The sequence below is a fragment of the Sparus aurata genome, chromosome 13 (genome assembly GCF_900880675.1).
Source record: "Sparus aurata chromosome 13, fSpaAur1.1, whole genome shotgun sequence".
Lineage (NCBI taxonomy): Eukaryota > Metazoa > Chordata > Actinopteri > Spariformes > Sparidae > Sparus > Sparus aurata.
Genome location: NC_044199.1, coordinates 5,084,265 through 5,101,780, shown reverse-complemented (window position 1 = coordinate 5,101,780; position 17,516 = coordinate 5,084,265). Strand labels below are relative to the sequence as shown.

At 42.7% G+C, this 17,516-nt stretch overlaps 2 protein-coding genes across 2 annotated transcripts; both read right to left on the bottom strand.

The window, feature by feature from the left end:
• Positions 1 to 4,475: 4,475 nt before the first annotated feature.
• LOC115594693 (olfactory receptor 51E2-like) lies at positions 4,476 to 5,607 on the bottom strand. The gene is made up of 2 exons (XM_030438898.1): positions 5,586 to 5,607; positions 4,476 to 5,487 (listed from the first exon to the last, which is right to left on the bottom strand). The coding sequence occupies exon 2, from the start codon at positions 5,436 to 5,438 to the stop codon at positions 4,476 to 4,478; it is 963 nt and encodes a 320-aa protein (XP_030294758.1). The 5' UTR covers positions 5,439 to 5,487; positions 5,586 to 5,607.
• Positions 5,608 to 12,373: 6,766 nt separating this feature from the next.
• On the bottom strand, positions 12,374 to 13,536 carry LOC115593471 (olfactory receptor 1496-like). The gene is made up of 2 exons (XM_030436990.1): positions 13,502 to 13,536; positions 12,374 to 13,388 (listed from the first exon to the last, which is right to left on the bottom strand). Exon 2 carries the CDS (start codon positions 13,337 to 13,339, stop codon positions 12,377 to 12,379), a length of 963 nt encoding a protein of 320 aa, XP_030292850.1. The 5' UTR covers positions 13,340 to 13,388; positions 13,502 to 13,536; the 3' UTR covers positions 12,374 to 12,376.
• Between the last annotated feature and the right edge of the window lie 3,980 nt (positions 13,537 to 17,516).

Genomic DNA, 17,516 nt, shown 5'->3' with positions numbered 1-17,516 from the left:
TAATATTTACCTTTATGTAGCCACGTAAGTTGATTGAGAACCTCTTATTTGTAGTGACGACCTGTAATAAGCTACTGCCAGCAATTTTCAACTGTAATTTTCAATAAGCCACAGTTGCCCCCCATCACCTCTCTACGAGCAGAAATGTTGTTTTTTTTACCAGTTGCAACGGTTTATAAACTTTAGATATATTACCAAAGAAACAACGTGACGTGATTAGCGATTATAGTTTCCAATGAATAATAAAAATTCTGCATAAAAGCAGGTGTTCCTGTGGTAATTGTGAACAAATGCCTATGAACCTGAGAATATCTGCTGTATGGAAATACCACAATGAAGTGTCAACACTGGGCAAACAAGGTTGTTATTTTGCTGTCTCTCTTTTCTCTAATCTATTGTCACTTACCTTTCATAATTTCTAGGTTACACGAAGACTACAGCAGCTTCCTGAGCCACCATCGTGCATGGTGGACCCTCCTGGCCTGTAACGTGTCTGCCTGAATGTATCTGCACTGCAGAATGCACTGAACATTTATCAGACAGACTATGGACCTTTACGTCTGAGGGGAATAGTGCAGTGAGCTTTTAGTCACAAATACTATTCATTTATCGCAAAAGTGTTATGATAAAAAGTACATAACTGATTCCTCTATCTTACATTGCTTATAGTTTATCTTTTACTTATTACCATGAAAATTACATATCAAACAATGAAAACACAGAACAGTCAGGAAAGATGTTTTATTGTAAGAAACATTTGTAAACATGTGTTGACATGAATGAAATAACAAGAAGAAAATAAATATCTGAAGTGAAACAGTTTGACTTTATATATTAACTTCAATATCAATATGAAAATAATAACAAAGAAAGTATCTAGTTGCCATGGGTGTAAACATTCAGTGCTGACTTTATATTGAATTGTGTTCAGCCAATATAGCCTACAGAAGCTTTGTAAGCTGGTGTAGGGCTCTCTGGGGTGGAGAGTGAGAGTTGTGCTGCCTGTCTGTGTGGTCCGAGAGGTCTTCAGGGATTATGAGTTTCAGCACCTCTTTCACATATGGGGCAGGGTCCTGGAAAACCTTCTCGAAGATCAGGTCCAACAGTGCATCACCTCAGTCTGCAGTGCAATAAACAAAAAATCATGTTTACAGGAAAATTGCAGTAGAACCAAAAAGCCTTGTGCTGCAGTGTTGTAAAGTTTCTCTTATTTCTCCTAATTACTTCTTATTTATACATTCTATTTATTTTGAAAACATCTCAAAAGAATTCAGATTTTAAGTGTTTGTGTTTGTTTTCAACCTTTTGTGTGATGCCTGTGTGTCCATGTTTATTTTAATTTGTGAGGTTGAAATAAAAGATTGTAAAACTTACAGAATGTCGCCTCTGTCTTCACGGGTTTGGCTCTGCACTCTCCCTTCCTTCCTGGACTTTGGAAAGCTCAGTTTGAAAAGAGGATCTCCTGATGATGTGCTGGCTTGTCCTCTATCAGCCTTCTCATTGTAATGCAGTGCAGCCAGGTAGAGTCTTGAACAGTAAAAACACAACCAAACATGAAAACAATTGCAAGAAATGGGCAAATGTTCTCAACAAGTAATCACAGTTTAATTATCCTGCACAGCATTCCCAGATATGGATAGGATAACACATGAAAGCACTGTTACAGTATAATTCAAGTACTAAAGGCTGCAACGCCTTATGTTACTCTAACCTGACCCCTTTATTTCAGTAACGAGTAATCTAACGCGTTAACATTTCCAAACCAGTGATCAGATTAAAGTTATTTATTCAAGTCACTGTGCATTACAATTATTTTGGTCATTTTCCTTAGTAAAAATATATATTCTTGCTTTCTTCTTGCGTCTCGGGGAGTGATGTCACGTACGTCTCATGTCACGTTTAAGCCATGAGGATAACTCACGTGTAGCACCACGCAGCAACACAAAAATGGAGGGAGGAGAGAGATGCGCGTTGTCTAGCTGGAAATATGGTCATTATTTTGAGTTATTAAAAACAAAAAAAATCACGAATGCTCGGCCAAGGACCCGGCCCGGCCGAGGGTAGCGGCGGGCTCGGGCAGAGAATCTAAAGTCTGTGTAGCAGTCAACAGTACACTGGTTTTGTCCCGGCTTATGCCAACATAATCCAGATTAGCAAACGTTTTCAAATGCATTATTTCACTAAATCCCGACAACTTCGACCCGGCGGAGGGTGTGTGTATGTACCGCTCGACCGTGTTCGCGGTTAGCATTAGCATGGAAGATCGCGGTTAGCGTTAGCTGGTACTATGTGACACACTGCTTGGTTAGTTCGTGTAAAATTGCTAAGTAAACACAGCAAAATACTTGCACATGCAGACATGTCCCTAAGACACGCATTACATAATGTGCAAGATCAGAAATGTAATACACAGAATGATTCTGCTGTAGCACTAACTTGTGTGGTCAGAGAAGCTAACGTTAGCGGTTAGCCGCTAACCATACCTTGTTCTCAATGGTAAAACACACAGTACATCACGCACGAGTTCAGCCTTATCTACAGAAACACACAGCACATTATTTGTATACTTACGTGTCCTTGGTCTGCAAGTATTCCTTTGAGTAGACGTTAGCCGACTACTCCTGCCTTGTACTGGCCCAAGTTGGTGAAACAGTCAGCGTCAAAGTGGTTCGCACACACCTACAGTTTTTTGCCAACTTCAGCTGGGACATTGGCCTCAAAAAAATAAATTCAATCCATGCTGCTCTTTTGTCCTCTGCAGCTGGGAGACGATTAAATGTTTTGTGCTGGTCCTTGCAACCAACAACAGCGCACTTCTCCTTGAGCTTGGACATGGTGATTTCAATAGCGTAATGGCGGATCTCCCAGACGGTAGCTGTACCCGGTGGGTGGAGACACCGTGCGGTGAAGGGAGGGGCAGTGGGGTAGCCATATGCAAATGAGCTGCCGTCGACGTCGACAGCAGCAGGAAATTTGACTGGTGTATCTGGAAACTGCAGGCAGGACCCCTTTAGATATCTATCTCACTCAAAAAAGCAAGGATTGTCTTTTTTCAAAGTTTCTAGGTGTGTGGCAGCATCATGGACCCACAATAACACCCCAAATCCCAGAAAAAGTCAGTTTTTCATAATATGGGACCTTTAATGTCTTTTATTGATCAGCACGATTCAATTCAGTTTATAAGATAAATCACCATATTTCATTTGTGGGTACATATTGTATTACTTTTAGTATTTTGTGTTTACAGGTTTCTTCCCTCTGGTGAGTTGGTTCATTAATTTTCCTCTTGTTAGTAACATTGATGAGTACTTACTGCCTTTGAGGAGTGCTCTGACTGAAATAGCTCCATGATGATGTGCGACAGTCTGACATCAGGCTCACAGCGACATCTAAATGTTCTAAACGTCATTTAAGGGGATGGAGCTATTGAAAAAAGGTTGTAGGGAGGAAACGACTCACATAATATCAAATATCAGATAGCAAATGTTTAGGGAGAAGTACTCAGAATGAAACACATATGTCAAATAAGGATATTAATCTTGCAGGAAAGAAAGAGACCAATGGACTGACCCATCTGCTAGTGGCAAAACAGAACTTACTGCTCAGAGGCTTTATTGATTTCTTTGTTTTAAATGTAGTACTATTACAGATTATTAAAATCAGAGTATAATTCTTGGCACAGCCGGCACTGTACACACGATCCCACTAGAGGGTATGCACTCATCATATTACCACAGTGTAGTTTTTGTCCTGTCTGATGTATTGTGAAGCTGTGTCTTTGAAACAGGATGAGTAAGTTATCTTTAAGCACATCACTTTTTATCACAAGATTTGACAGAGGTATCTGCTGTAGTTCACGATGCAGCAACGTTGTCATTTTCTTGGTGTACGAGTACGGGAGTTCAGCCCACGAGCATTAAATTGCTCAACCTGATGAGAATGACCTCTGGCCTCTCGTGAACTAATCAGGACCATCAGCAGTTTTAATCACACATCTGCTTGGTCACATGAAACTCAGAGGATTAAATATACATAAAACAGAAGGTACCAAACTTTTCGTGAACTTTTTAATGCTCAAATGAAACACTATTTAATGACGCAGCTTTTGCATCTTGTTCCTTGAGGATACATTTATCATTAAAATGTGCCTGGATATCCAAAACAAAACAGTTTTGTTTCTGATGCCATTACTAGACAACTTTCGTGAATGACAAAGTAATGACGCTGATTTGAACAAACGTCAGACTGATGATCAAGTGACCGACCATAGCCAAACAGATGGGGATGCATTAGTACATTTTACACAAAAGAACTTTAATTCAATCACATCCACATGAACATGTCTGCAGTACAGTTCTCACATCTTTCTTGATACACATCTTGACCTTCTGGTGACACATTTCTGCTGCCAGACATTATTCAGAAAGCGTAAAGTCAGTGCTCTTTATTAACCTTTTTTTATATTTTGATGGTTGTTATGTGCCAATTTTATTTCTCCTGAACAATGCCACTGCTCGGGTTTTGATCTCTTTAGTTTTCAATGAATATATGATAGGGTTGATGCAGGGTGGGAGGCAAGAGGCCAGTGACAGGCTCAGCACACGCTGGTCCGGGTCGATGGAGCCCCCATAAAGCCCGATTAAGAATATGCTGAATATGGGAATGTAAAACACAACAACAAGGATGAGGTGCTCAATGCAAGTAGTGAGAGCCTTTAATCCATTGCTGACTGATTTCATCCTGAACACAGTCACCAGGATGCTGAAATAGGACAGAAGAATAAAAGTAAAAGGCCCCATCAGATGCACAATACTAGCAGTTGAAGCTACAGTCCACTGTATTGTGTAATCATTACAGGCCAGTCTGAACACAGGCGCATAGTCGCAGAAATAGCTGAACACCCTGACAGAGTTACAAAAAGACAGTCGAGTCATTATACTTGCTGCAAATATATCTACTGAGACAACACAAACCCAAGACAGGCTGACCATGCAGCTCATGATCTGTAATGTGTTGAATGAGTTGTGACGCAGAGGGAAACATATTGCGATCAACCTGTCATAGGCAAGTATAGCCAGTGCATATGACTCCAGAGGTAAAGTAGTGTAGTAGACAAACATTTGAACCAAACACAGGTTGAATGGAACAAAATTATCCTTAAAGAGGAACGTCTTAATCATGCCTGGAATAGTGCTCGTGTTTAAGATCACATCAATCACTGCGAGGTTGATAACAGCCAGAAACTTCGGAGTGTGTAAACATCGATTGAAGGCAATTATACAGATCAAGAAACTGTTGAACAGCACTGTCACCACATAAACAACTGCTAGAAAGACGATGTAGACGCTGATGTAGGGAAATGTCTGAAATCCGATGATATAGAAGCCTGGAGGATGAATGATGACAGAGTCGTTTAAAGTGGTCCTGAGAAAAGACATCACTGATCTCCACAGCCTGTGTGCTGCAGGACAGCCTCAGCTCTCCAGTCTGACAAAGAGAAAAACATATCATTTGTATAATTGTTATGCCCGTCTGATGAGCACGTTCATATCTTAATATGCTGTTAACCAGTGACTGTGGCTCACCTGATGTTCTCCTACAGATTGTTTAGCAGCAGCTCTGTTAGATGCTGCATGTAAAAGCAGCACACAGACGACTGCAGGTCTGACCTGCGTACACACTGAAAAAATGTCCTCACTGATCTCTTGAGGGAGTTTCCAGCTGATACTGACAAATCATTTCATAATGCCCCAATAATGATGTCATCCATGATGAGCATGGCTGCAGCCGACTCTGATCTCAAAACAAACATCTAGATATATTGTTTTGATGATGATTTAGTGAGTTCGGTCCAGTTGAAGAGCTCTGTTGTGCCTCCATGATGGCCTCAGTGACCTCTTGTGACAGCAGAATGGGTAAACAGACCTTCAAAATGTTTTGTGATGTTTGTTCAAATGTTTGTACAACGAGATCAAACAGCACAGTGTTCCCTTAAAGTTTTATTCAAGAATAAACAGGCCGCGGTTCTCATGGCCAACATTCTTGGATGCTATCACCAGAGAACTCTTTGCTGTAACAAACAAACATACATTTAGTGTTTAAACCTGAGACTAATTAAACTCTGCGGCATCTATTAGCATTTTGGGTACATGGTGGAAAATGTTAGGGGAACCTGGGCCAGCAGCAAACGAGCTGTGGAGCAATGAAGAAAGGGAGCACAAGATATTGCTATCAGCTCATACAGAGATTTAATCTGAAGTGCACATTTTTCACAAACAAATCTGTTTTACTAATACGTTTTTACTCCACGGTTCTCTGAGATTTTACACATGTTCATTACATGAACATGAACAAGCGCGAACACACACATACACACGTCTGCCGCTAAACCTGGTGTTCACATTGTGAACACACATTTAAACAAAAGCACGTTCATGTTACTTCATGTAACTGTTTCTTATTGCTGTACAAAAGCCAAATAACAAAACTGTGCAATGTAAATACAGATGGCGGCGAGGTGGAGGGAACTCTGACCGTTGGCATTAAGAGAACTCCGACCATTGTCATTAGCTTCGCCAACCGTACAAGCTAGCTCTGGCTTCACTCAGCAAAACATCTTATTCAACACTTTTTACATACAACTTTAAGTAGATGGTTGTTCTTTTACATATTTACATACCTGTGGAGCAATGAAGAAAGGGAGCACTTTAATCTGAAGTGCGCATGAGTGGTGCATCTGAGCTTCATACTTCCCTCATTGTCCATGTCTACAGTGCCACCTACTGTCCAGAAGGTGTAATGTGTGACACTGCATTCGCTCCAAGTCTCCAGGGCTGATATGAAGGCTTACCCAGATGATAGTAGGTGAACATCTCTCTTGGTCTTGCAGTGCGGGCAGACCGCCTGACAGTTAGTTCTTCTCCACCAGGCTGGTCTGCGTCAGATTCATCCTCAACTTCTAAGAGCACCCTCTGATTTGCGTTATCCACTTCAGGTTCTTCCCTGAACTCTTCCACTGGACACGCCTCAGACTGTTCTGGATCCCGTACCCATTGTGATGTCACCACTGGTGCTTGTTCTACTGCTTCCCTTCTGATTGGTTGAAACTCCCTGGCTGAGACTCTCAGCTGGCACTGTTCCTCAGATTGAGCTGTTTCAGATCTGACTTGCCTCTTCTCATAGACAGGTATTGTCTGTAGCCTGTATGAGTATTCTTCTTCATCAGAAGCATCAGACTCATTCTCAGCCATCTCACGGCTGTCTGCTTTCCTCTCTCTTTGCAGGTTTTTTTCCACAGGTCTGGTTTCTTTGTCGTGTTCCAGAGGCAAGTCATTGACTGCTAACAGTAGGTACCCTGACAGCACCCTAATGGTTTTATCTCCTGCCTCAGCTTGGACTTTATATACAGGTCCCTCTCCCACTCGGTCAATAACGTGATGTACTCTTGCTTCCAGTAGCTACGGAGTTTGCCAGGACTTTTGACTGTTCTCTGAAGCTATTCTGTATGCCTCCTGCATTCTGTTGGCCCAGTTCTGGACAAAGACTTGTCTTGTTTGTGTTTCCTGTTCTGATTTCAGGTCAAACAGAAGGTCAATCGGCAAGCGTGGAGCTCTTCCATAGAGTAGGAAAAATGGTGAGTATCCCGTGGCTTCATGCCTCGTACAATTGTATGCATGGACAATGTGAGGTAAATGGTCTTTCCATTCTGACTTCTTCTCCTCCTGCAAAGTACGAAGCATTTGTAGCAGAGTGCAGTTCAATCTCTCAACTGGGTTGCCCTGGGGATGGTATGGGGTGGTTTGAGAGTGAGAGATTCCAGCAAGTTGTTGGAGTCGCTGGAAGAGGTTATTTTCAAACTCCCGCCCCTGATCATGGTGCAGCTTCACAGGGTAACCAAATCGCGGAATGAAGTCTTGAAATATCTTTTCAGCTGCAGTTTTGCCAGATTTATTTTTTTGTGGGGTATGCCTGAGCAAAACGGGTGAAATGATATATAAGAACGAGTATGTATTCGTACCCGCCTTTACTCGCTTCGAGGTGGCGGTAATCAACCGAGATAAGCTCAAATGGTGCACTGGTGGTGATTGAGCCCATGGGCGCTTTCTCAGGGACACAGGGTCGCTTCTGCTTGATAAATGCACACTGCTTTATCACATAATCCTCAACCTCCTGCTGCATAAAGGGCCAATAGAACCGCTCTCTGGCTAAATGAACCACTTTATCTGTTCCACATGCCCCATATCATCGTGGAGGTTTTTCAGAACTACAGGTTTGAGTTTGCTTGGAAGAACTAACTGTTTTCTTTGACCAGCCTGTCTGTACAAAATTCCTTGGTCCAATTTGAGTTTGTTTCATTCATGAACTAGTCTCCTTGTTTCTCTCCCCATTTGTCTCTTGTCTTTTGTGTTTGGGTTCCAACCTCTTTTTTTTAGGCTCATCACTTCACTGATGGCAGCATCCTCCTTTTGAGCAGTGTGGATGTCCTCAGATGTGACCAACGGCATGCCCCCTGGTGTTAAAATATCATCTGGGGAGTTGAGTTGTAATACATCCTCTTCTTTTGCTGCTTTATGGCCCTGCCAGATAGCGGAGATGACATCTGGACCCATGGCTTCAGTATATTCGCTAATGTTGTCATGCAGCTTGACTGGATAGCGTGACAGCATGTCAGCATCGGCATTCATTTTCCCTGGTCTGTATTTAATGTCAAATTGAAAGTCAGTTAATTCCCCAACCCAGCGATTAATCTGGCAGTGCTCAAGATGTAGGTCAGCAGGTTATTATTGGTGCAGACGGTGAACGTGGGTGCATAGTAGAGATAGTCATGAAACTGGTCACAGATGGCCCACTTGAGTGCTAGAAACTCGTGAAGCACAAACGGTGGGTCACAGTCCGGGTAAGCGAGAATGGGTGGGTTGGTGAGCATATCAACAAATCTGGAGACAAGTGCAGAATGTTCGGGGGTCCACTGGACTAGTGTTTTAGAGGGCAGTTGTCCATTGTTTTTACCCTTTGATTTTGTTTTGGTGGGCTTAGGCGTGCTGGGTTTTGCACTGGTTATTACTGCGTTTTTTAGAAGCTCAAACAGAGGCCTCGCTAGCCTAGCAAAGTCCTGAATGTAGGAGCGGTAGTAACCTAAAAACCCTAACATTGCTCTGACCTCCCCAATGGTCTTGGGTTGTCTCTCTTTCAGCTGCAACACCGCCTCCAGGTCTTTAGGATCCACCTGAACCCCTCACCAGACACCAACCAACCAATGTACCTTACTTGGCGTTTGAAAAGTTCAAATTTTTTTGGCCTAAGTTTAATGCCATGCGGCCCAAAACTCGCCTCAGGTCTTCTACATGCTCATTAAACGTTTTGGAATAACAAAGCACATCGTCTAAGTAGGGTGAACAACACTCATCACGCAGACCCTCAAGCACCCCTTCCATGCACATTTGAAAAGCTGCCGGAGCATTAGTAAGACCAAAGGGAAGTCGCACCGACTCATACAAACCCCACGGTGTACTGAATGCAGTGGCATGCCTGGAGCTCTCGTCCACAAAACCTTGATGATAGGCGCTGCCTTGGTCAGGTATCGAGAACCAGGTATAGCCTCCCAGGTTGTCCAGTAGATCTTGTGTTCGTGGGAGTGGGTGTCGGTCTGGAATGATCTTGCAATTTAGTTCTCTGAAGTCTACACACAGATGTAGAGTGCTGTCCTTTTTTCGCACACAAACTACGGGAGATGAGTACGGTGATGTTGACTTCTTTATCCAGCCATGGTCCAACAGGTTCAATACATAATCCTTTACTTCTTTATACAAAGGTTTAGGGATTGCATTATAACATTTTTGGACAGGTCTGTCATCCTTCAGATTGATTTTCACTTTCAGGTTTGGTATGTAGCCAATGTCAACATCTTCCTTGGCGAAAACTGTGGACTCTTCAAACTGCAAATTTTTGACTATTTCCTGTTCCTCCTCGGACAGATGGGACAAATCTACAGGTGGGTGCCATTTTTTTATTTCTCTGACAGGTTTCTCATTCTTTTGAACATTCAACTTTTCTGGGTTAAGGAGAGTTGAACAGGCTTGGGCTGGACTGGAGGGACAGGTGGAATCAGAGCCCCCTTTACTGTGAGGCATATTCACTGGTCTTACCTCTGTAACCTCAGTAGGCTGACCTAGCACTGTTCTTTGTGAGAGATAGATACTGTGCTTTGTAGTGTTCGGAATGGGGATTTTGACCACTTTGGAGGGACCACTAGGGACATCTACCAAGGCAGAGAACAGTTCCAACCCTTCAGGGCAACTGTTCTCCATGGCTGACTCAAACAGCATCCGTTCCACCTCTGGGCCAGGCTCTGACCCTGCACTTGAGTTCACAGATTTGACCAGCAGGGATAGTCTGTCCTTTTTTTCCCCATTTTTACATCACAGGGTGGAAGTGTTTGTTCAGGTTCTCCCACCTTGAGTGCACAGGCCAGAGCTTCAGCTGTGTCCTCACTGAGGTTCAGGGCTTCCTTCAGCAGTGTGATGACATTCACACTGTCTGGTTGCTCACTCTGTCCTGTAATCATCTCAGCTATTATGTTAGACCCCAACAGCGGACAACCAACACAGTTCTGACTAACATAGGCACCTGTACAGCCACACTTCCCTGACTTGCACTCAGTAGCCTATGTCAAGGGTTACATCTATCCATCCGTTGAAGGGAACATTAGTACCATTAGCAGCAGACTTCCAATGGGCCATCTATGACTAATGTCTCAAGGGGTTGAATCTGAACTTGTGGTAATGCTTTTTCTACCCACTCTCTCCCGACTATGGTGACCTGAGCCCCTGAATCCAACAACATCTGCACCGGAACACCATCAGTTGCACATGAAACCATACACTGTCTCCCAATAAGCTGTGCAATGTGTTGTTTTTTTGGTGTGTTATTCTGTTTGTTTGGTGCTTCTGTCTTGATACAATTAACCTGCACCTGGGGCATTTTACTGGTCCTGGTCACTGACTGCCCCTTCCCAGCGACTCCTTCCCATTTCCTTGCCTCTCATTCTTCAAACAGCCCACAGCTCTGTGTCCTTCCTGTCCACACCTGAAGCAGTGAGAACAATTTGTATTTCCCTGATTCACACACTCGCGGCAACGACCCTTGGTGTCCGCATCTGGCATCTTGCGGTGTCTGGTTGGAGTTTAGTAAGAGTCATGAGGGGTTTGGGACATTTTCTCTAAATGTTTAGTCAGTGCTGACACTTGTACGGTCAAAGCCAAAATAGCTGTCTGACTGTCTTGTTCTTTGTCATTTGCGGGTGGCTTAGGATGGCCAGCCAGGTCAGGGTCATCTTGCAGAGCTAAATTAACAGTCACTGGTCTGGTTTTTGTCACAGTGCCAAGTCGTTTCAGTCTCTATGCTTCCTCATTGGTCGACTTAGTGATCTGTTCTAACAACAAGATATCAGTCACCTGGGAGTCTGTGATGTAGGGTTTGAGGTCACTTCTGATGTGAGTGTTTTTCTCATTTAAACCCTGATACAATGAGTGCAGAAATGTACTCTGGACCAGCTTTTTATCATAGTTAAATTCAGAACCACACTGCTGTGATGCAACCAGAAGACATTGTTTTAGACCCATAAGTCTGTACATGAACTGTTGAGGTGTTTCTTAATCTTGTTGTTTAGCACTACTACTTTTTCTCTGATATGTGACCCGAGGAATCGTTTTAACTCCTCAACAGTAAGATTGTCTTTAATGGTAAGCATTTCTCTGAAAGTGCCAGGTTTGGTGATTTTTATGACTGTTCTAATGATTTCAGACTCTGTAAAACCTTCTTGAAGACCCTCATCTATTTGTTTACAGATACTGTTGTAGGAAAGCTCAGAACCTGAATCTGACAGTTGACCACCAAAAAGTTTAAATTCCCTGCGTGGCAAGAAAGGAGGAGTAAATATACATACAACAAAAGGGACCAAACTTTATGTGAACTTTTTAATGCTCAAACAATATTCATGACACAGCTTTTGCATCTTGTTCCTTGAGCATACATTCATCATTAAAATGCTTGCGGACAGCCAAAACAAAACAGTTTCGTTTCTGATGCCATCACTAGACAACTTTAGAGAATGACAAAGTAATGACGCTGATTTGAACAAACTTCAGATTGATGATCAAGTGACTCACCATAGCCAAACAGATGGGGATGCATTAGTAAATTGTACACAATACAACTTTAATTCAATCACATCCACATGAACGTCTCTGCAGTACCATACTCACTTCCTTCTTGACACACATCTTGACCTTCTGGTGACACATTCCTGCTGACAGACATTATTCAGAAAGCGTAAAGTCACTGCTCTTTATTGACCTTTTTTTTATTGTGATGGTTGTTATGTGCCAATTTTATTTTTCCTGACCAGTGCCAGGGCTTGGCTTTTTATCTCTTTAGTTTTCAAAGAATATATGATAGGGTTGATGCAGGGTGGGAGGCAAGAGGCCAGTGACAGGCTCAGCACACGCTGGTCCGGGTCGACGGAGCCCCCATAAAGCCCGATTAAGAAGATGCTGAATATGGGAATGTAAAACACAACAACAAGGATGAGGTGCTCAATGCAAGTGGTGAGAGCCTTTATTCCATTGCTGACTGATTTCATCCTGAACACAGTCACCAGGATGCTGGAATAGGACAGAAGAATAAAAGTAAAAGGCCCCAGCACATTCACAATACTACCAGTTGAAGCCACAGACCACTGCACTGTGAAATCATTACAGGCCAGTCTGAACACAGGCGCATAGTCGCAGAAATAGCTGAACACCCTGACAGAGTTACAAAAAGACAATCGAGTCATTATACCTGTCGCAAATATATCTACTGAGAGAACATAAACCCAAGACAGGCTGACCATGCAGCTCATGCTCCGTAATGTGTTGAATGAGTTGTGACGCAGAGGGAAACATATTGCGATCAACCTGTCATAGGCAAGTATAGCCAGTGCATATGACTCAAGAGGTAAAGCAGCGTAGTAGACAAACATTTGAACCAAACACAGGTTGAATGGAACAAAATTATCCTTAAAGAGGAACGTCTTAATCATGCCTGGAATAGTGCTCGTGTTTAAGATCACATCAATCACTGCGAGGTTGATAACAGCCAGAAACTTTGGAGTGTGTAAACAACGATTGAGGGCAATTATACAGATCAAGAAACTGTTGAACAGCACTGTCACCACATAGACAACTGCTAGAAAGACGATGTAGACGCTGATGAAGGGAAATGTCTGAAATCCGATGATATAGAAACCTGGAGGATGAATGATGAGAGAGTCGTTTAAAGTGGTCCTGAGAAAAGACATCACTGATCTCCACAGCCTGTGTGCTGGAGGACAGCCTCAGCTCTCCAGTCTGACAAAGAGAAAAACATATCATTCATCATCATATTCATCATATCATTTGTATGCCCGTCTGATGAACACGTTCATATTTTAATATGCTGTAAACCAGTGACTGTGGCTCACCTGATGTTCTCCTACAGATTGTTTAGCAGCAGCTCTGTTAGATGCTGCATGTAAAAGCAGCACACACACGACTGCAGGTCTGACCTGCGTACACACTGAAATACTGTCCTCACTGATCTCTTGAGAGAGATTCCAGCTGATACTGACAAATCATTTCATAATGCCCCAATAGTGATGTCATCCATGATGAGCAGGGTTTCAACTGACTCTTATCTCAAAACAAACATCTAAATGATTGTTTTCATGATGATTTAGTGAGTTCGGTCCAGTTGAAGAGCTCTGTTGTGCCTCCCTGATCGCCTCAGTGACCTCTTGTGACAGCAGAATGGGTAAACAGAACTTAAAAATGTTTTGTGATGTTTGTTTGTACAAAGAGAGCAAACAGCTCAATGTTCCCTTACTTAAATTAATTAAATTAATTAAAATCATTAAGGGATATTTTTAATAAATATTCATGCGAAATAGAAAAAGCACTAAAATCCAATGATACGTGGTGTGTCTTAATTGTCCCTATTAGTAACACAATTCGGCATTGGTTTGGAGTCACTGGGTCACAAAACATGGAAGCCATTGAAAAGAAATGCTGGATTTTCATAATAATATTCATATAAAATTGAAAAAGCAGTAAAATCCAATAAAAAGAGACGGGTCCTACGTGGCCCGTGTAGTCATACAATTCGGCATTGTTTTGGAGTCACTGGGTCACATGACATGGAAGCTGTTGCAAAAAAAGACACTGTCTTTTAAAAATATTTTTAACATAAATACAGAACTCATTAGTTATCAATATAAAAGTGATACATGAAATCAATGTAGTTCTGTATTTTTTTGAATAATAATTAATTAATATCACCAAGTCAGCATGGAGAAACGTCGTTTTGGTGTAAATCAAACAATAGGGTAATTTATTGATGGTCCCTAAATCAGCCTTCTGCGCAGCGCGTGTGAGGTTCTGTGATTCTAGCCAACGGCCGGACTGCTGCCAACACTTGGTGTCTGCGGACTGAATGTCTGTCAAATATCATACTTTAAAACTTCACCTCGGGCAACAACGTCAACACTTGGAGCCACGAAGGTAAGATTCTTTGCTCACTTTGTCTAATGTCAAATTTAGCTAAAGTTTATCTGTCTAGCTAACATACAGTGGCTCACACTCCTGAGCTGGCCAACGGCTGTTCAGAGTGGAAACGATGGGGCTAACGTTAAAGAATTTCCTGAGCAATTTTGCTTTAAACAGGGTTCCCGCGGAGTCTTAAAAAGTCTTTAAAAGTCTTAAATTTGACAGTCTCAATTTTAGGCCTTAAAAAGTCTTAAATACATTCATATTTTGCATATATAGGTCTTAAATTACATTTAGTCGGGTCTTAAATATGTACTTTCAATAACCGCTTCCGTCATCGCCTTTTTTTTTTGTTTGTTTGTTTGTTTGGAGGAGCTGTGTTGGTGAGATTCACAGTCATCTCCGTGTGTTCTTCCGTCTGAAGTATCGAGGAACGTAAGTGGTATTTTGCCAACAGCACGGTCGGAATTTATAAGTTCTGCAACGACTTCGACAGCGGAATCTGCCAGAGGACCCTCAAATTGGGCACACTCGGCGTGAAGGCGTTGAAAAAACACCAGTTAGCTTCTAAAGGTCTCCAGCGAAGTCATGTAATCACACACTTCTGTACGCCTTTGTCACCAGTTCCTGGTCCAATTTCATCCAGTTCTGCTCGACCCGAATTCTGCACTGCTTCTGCTACCTAACAGTCAAGTGACATTCAAACCATCTTTGGCCCAGCTCCTACGTTGAAAGCAGAGGTGCTTTCGATTTTGAACACTGTGTGTGTGCAGAGACATGTCTGGATTGCGTTAACTTCCGTTTACTTTCTGTTTCTTCATCTATCAAACTCTCATCAGGTTAACCACAACACAACACTGGTAACATACTCCACCTAGTGGTAGGAGTCATATATGCACATACATCACATCTTCCCCTTTTAGATATTCTCCAAACTCAATTTACTCAAAATTGTTGACTAAACATTTCACAGTTTAACAAAGTCAACACATGCTTTGAAGTACATACAATAAAAACACCATGTAATATTGTTATGAGTGCACTTTCTAATCTTATATAATTTCAAAACTGTGCAGCCTCTGATTTCAACCAAAAGTTACTTTACACCTCATTGGCAAAGCATATTCAACTTGACTTCTGAAAATGAATTAACCAAAATAAATATAAAGTGCTTCATCAACACTCATCCATACTTCAAACAAAATTAACCAAAAGTCTTTTCTTTTACATTAAATGACTCTCACTACATAATTAAATGCTGCTTATCGCTGAGAATAACGTTTTGGTGTCTTAATTGGCCTGCCACACCTTGACCTTTTAACTGGTTCTTCTCTGTTCACAGTTGGTGTCACAGTCCCTTTCAGTGGTGATGTCACAGATGATTGCACTGGTGACTGTGCATGTGATGGCATGGGCCTATCAGTCTCTGCAAGTGTACTGGTGACTGAATAAAAGTCCTCCACATCTACAGAGCGTGATTGTGGAAAAGTAATTTCTCTGGTTTTCAGCAGGTGTCGCCGATTTCTCCTGTAGGTGTTTCCATCTGGAGTTTGGACTATCACCGACCTGGGGTTGTCATGTCTTCTCACGACGACTGCTGGTTGCCAGTTACCTTTGACTCTTACTCTCACCTTCTCTCCTTCCATTAGAAGTGGTAACCGTCGTGCTCCTCTGTCAAAGTACAGCAGTGATGCTGTGGTGAACATTGTCATACAGCTATGGTTTCAGCAGCTGTGCTGATGTTGGCAGTTTAGTTTTCAGTCTTCGACCCACGAGCAGTTGGGCAGGGGACAGTTTCACTCCTTCCAAAGGTGAGTTCCTGTATTCCAACAGAGCAATGTAAGGATCACTCTGGCTCTCTTGTGCTTTCCTCAGTAAGTTCTTTACTGTCTGAATTGCTCGCTCACTTTGTCCATTCGACTGGGGGTATCCCGGGCTGGATGCGGTGTGTACAAACTCCCAGCTCTCTGTGAATGTCCTGAACTCAGCACTTGAGAATTGTGGACCATTGTCTGACATGACCTCGTCTGGAATGCCATGTCTTGCAAACATCGATTTGAGGTCTGTCACCACTTGTCGGCTGGTCGTCCCAGTGAGTTTAGCAATTTCAGGATTCTTTGAATAGTAGTCCACACACAGTAGATAATCACCTTGCTCATAATGGAACAGATCTACTCCAACCTTTGCCCAAGCTCTCTCTGGAATGTCATGGCAGATGGGTGGCTCTTTTTCAATTTGTGCGTACCTCTTCTGACAGTCAGTCAGCGCTCTTGAGCCATAGGCCACCGGCTGTCCATCCTGGATTAACACTGATCCCTGACCTTCAGAGCTCGCGTCGACAGACAGTGTTATATCCTTTTTCACATCAAAATACCTGAGCACCGGGGCTTTGCTCACAAGCATCTTCAGCTTTTCAAAGCTTTTCTGCTGCTCAGCCTCCCAATGCCAAGCTACGTCACCCTCCAGGAGTTTCCGGAGCGGCGCACTCACGTCAGAGAGGTTTGGGACAAACTTTGCCAGATACTGAAGCATCCCTAAAAACCTCAGTAGACCTGCCTTGTCTTCTGGTTCGGGCATGTCCTGTATGGCTCTGACCTTCTCCTGGTCTGGTTTCACTCCCTCCGCAGACAGAATGTGGCCAACGTATGTGATCTCTGTCCTTCTGATCTTACATTTGTCTTTGTTTAACTTCAGGTTGATGCTCCTGATCCTGTCCATCAGTGCTCTCAGTCTCCTGTCATGCTGTTCCTCGTCTTCACCCCACACTAAGATATCATCCACTATGTTCACAACTCCCTCCAAGCCTTCCAATCTCTGTGCAATGCACTTCTGAAACACTTCTGGAGCTGACGACACTCCAAAGGGAAGTCGCAGGAAGCGGTAACGTCCATACGGGGTGTTAAATGTACATAACTTGGAACTCTCCTCGTCCAACTGTACTTGCCAGAAGCCGTG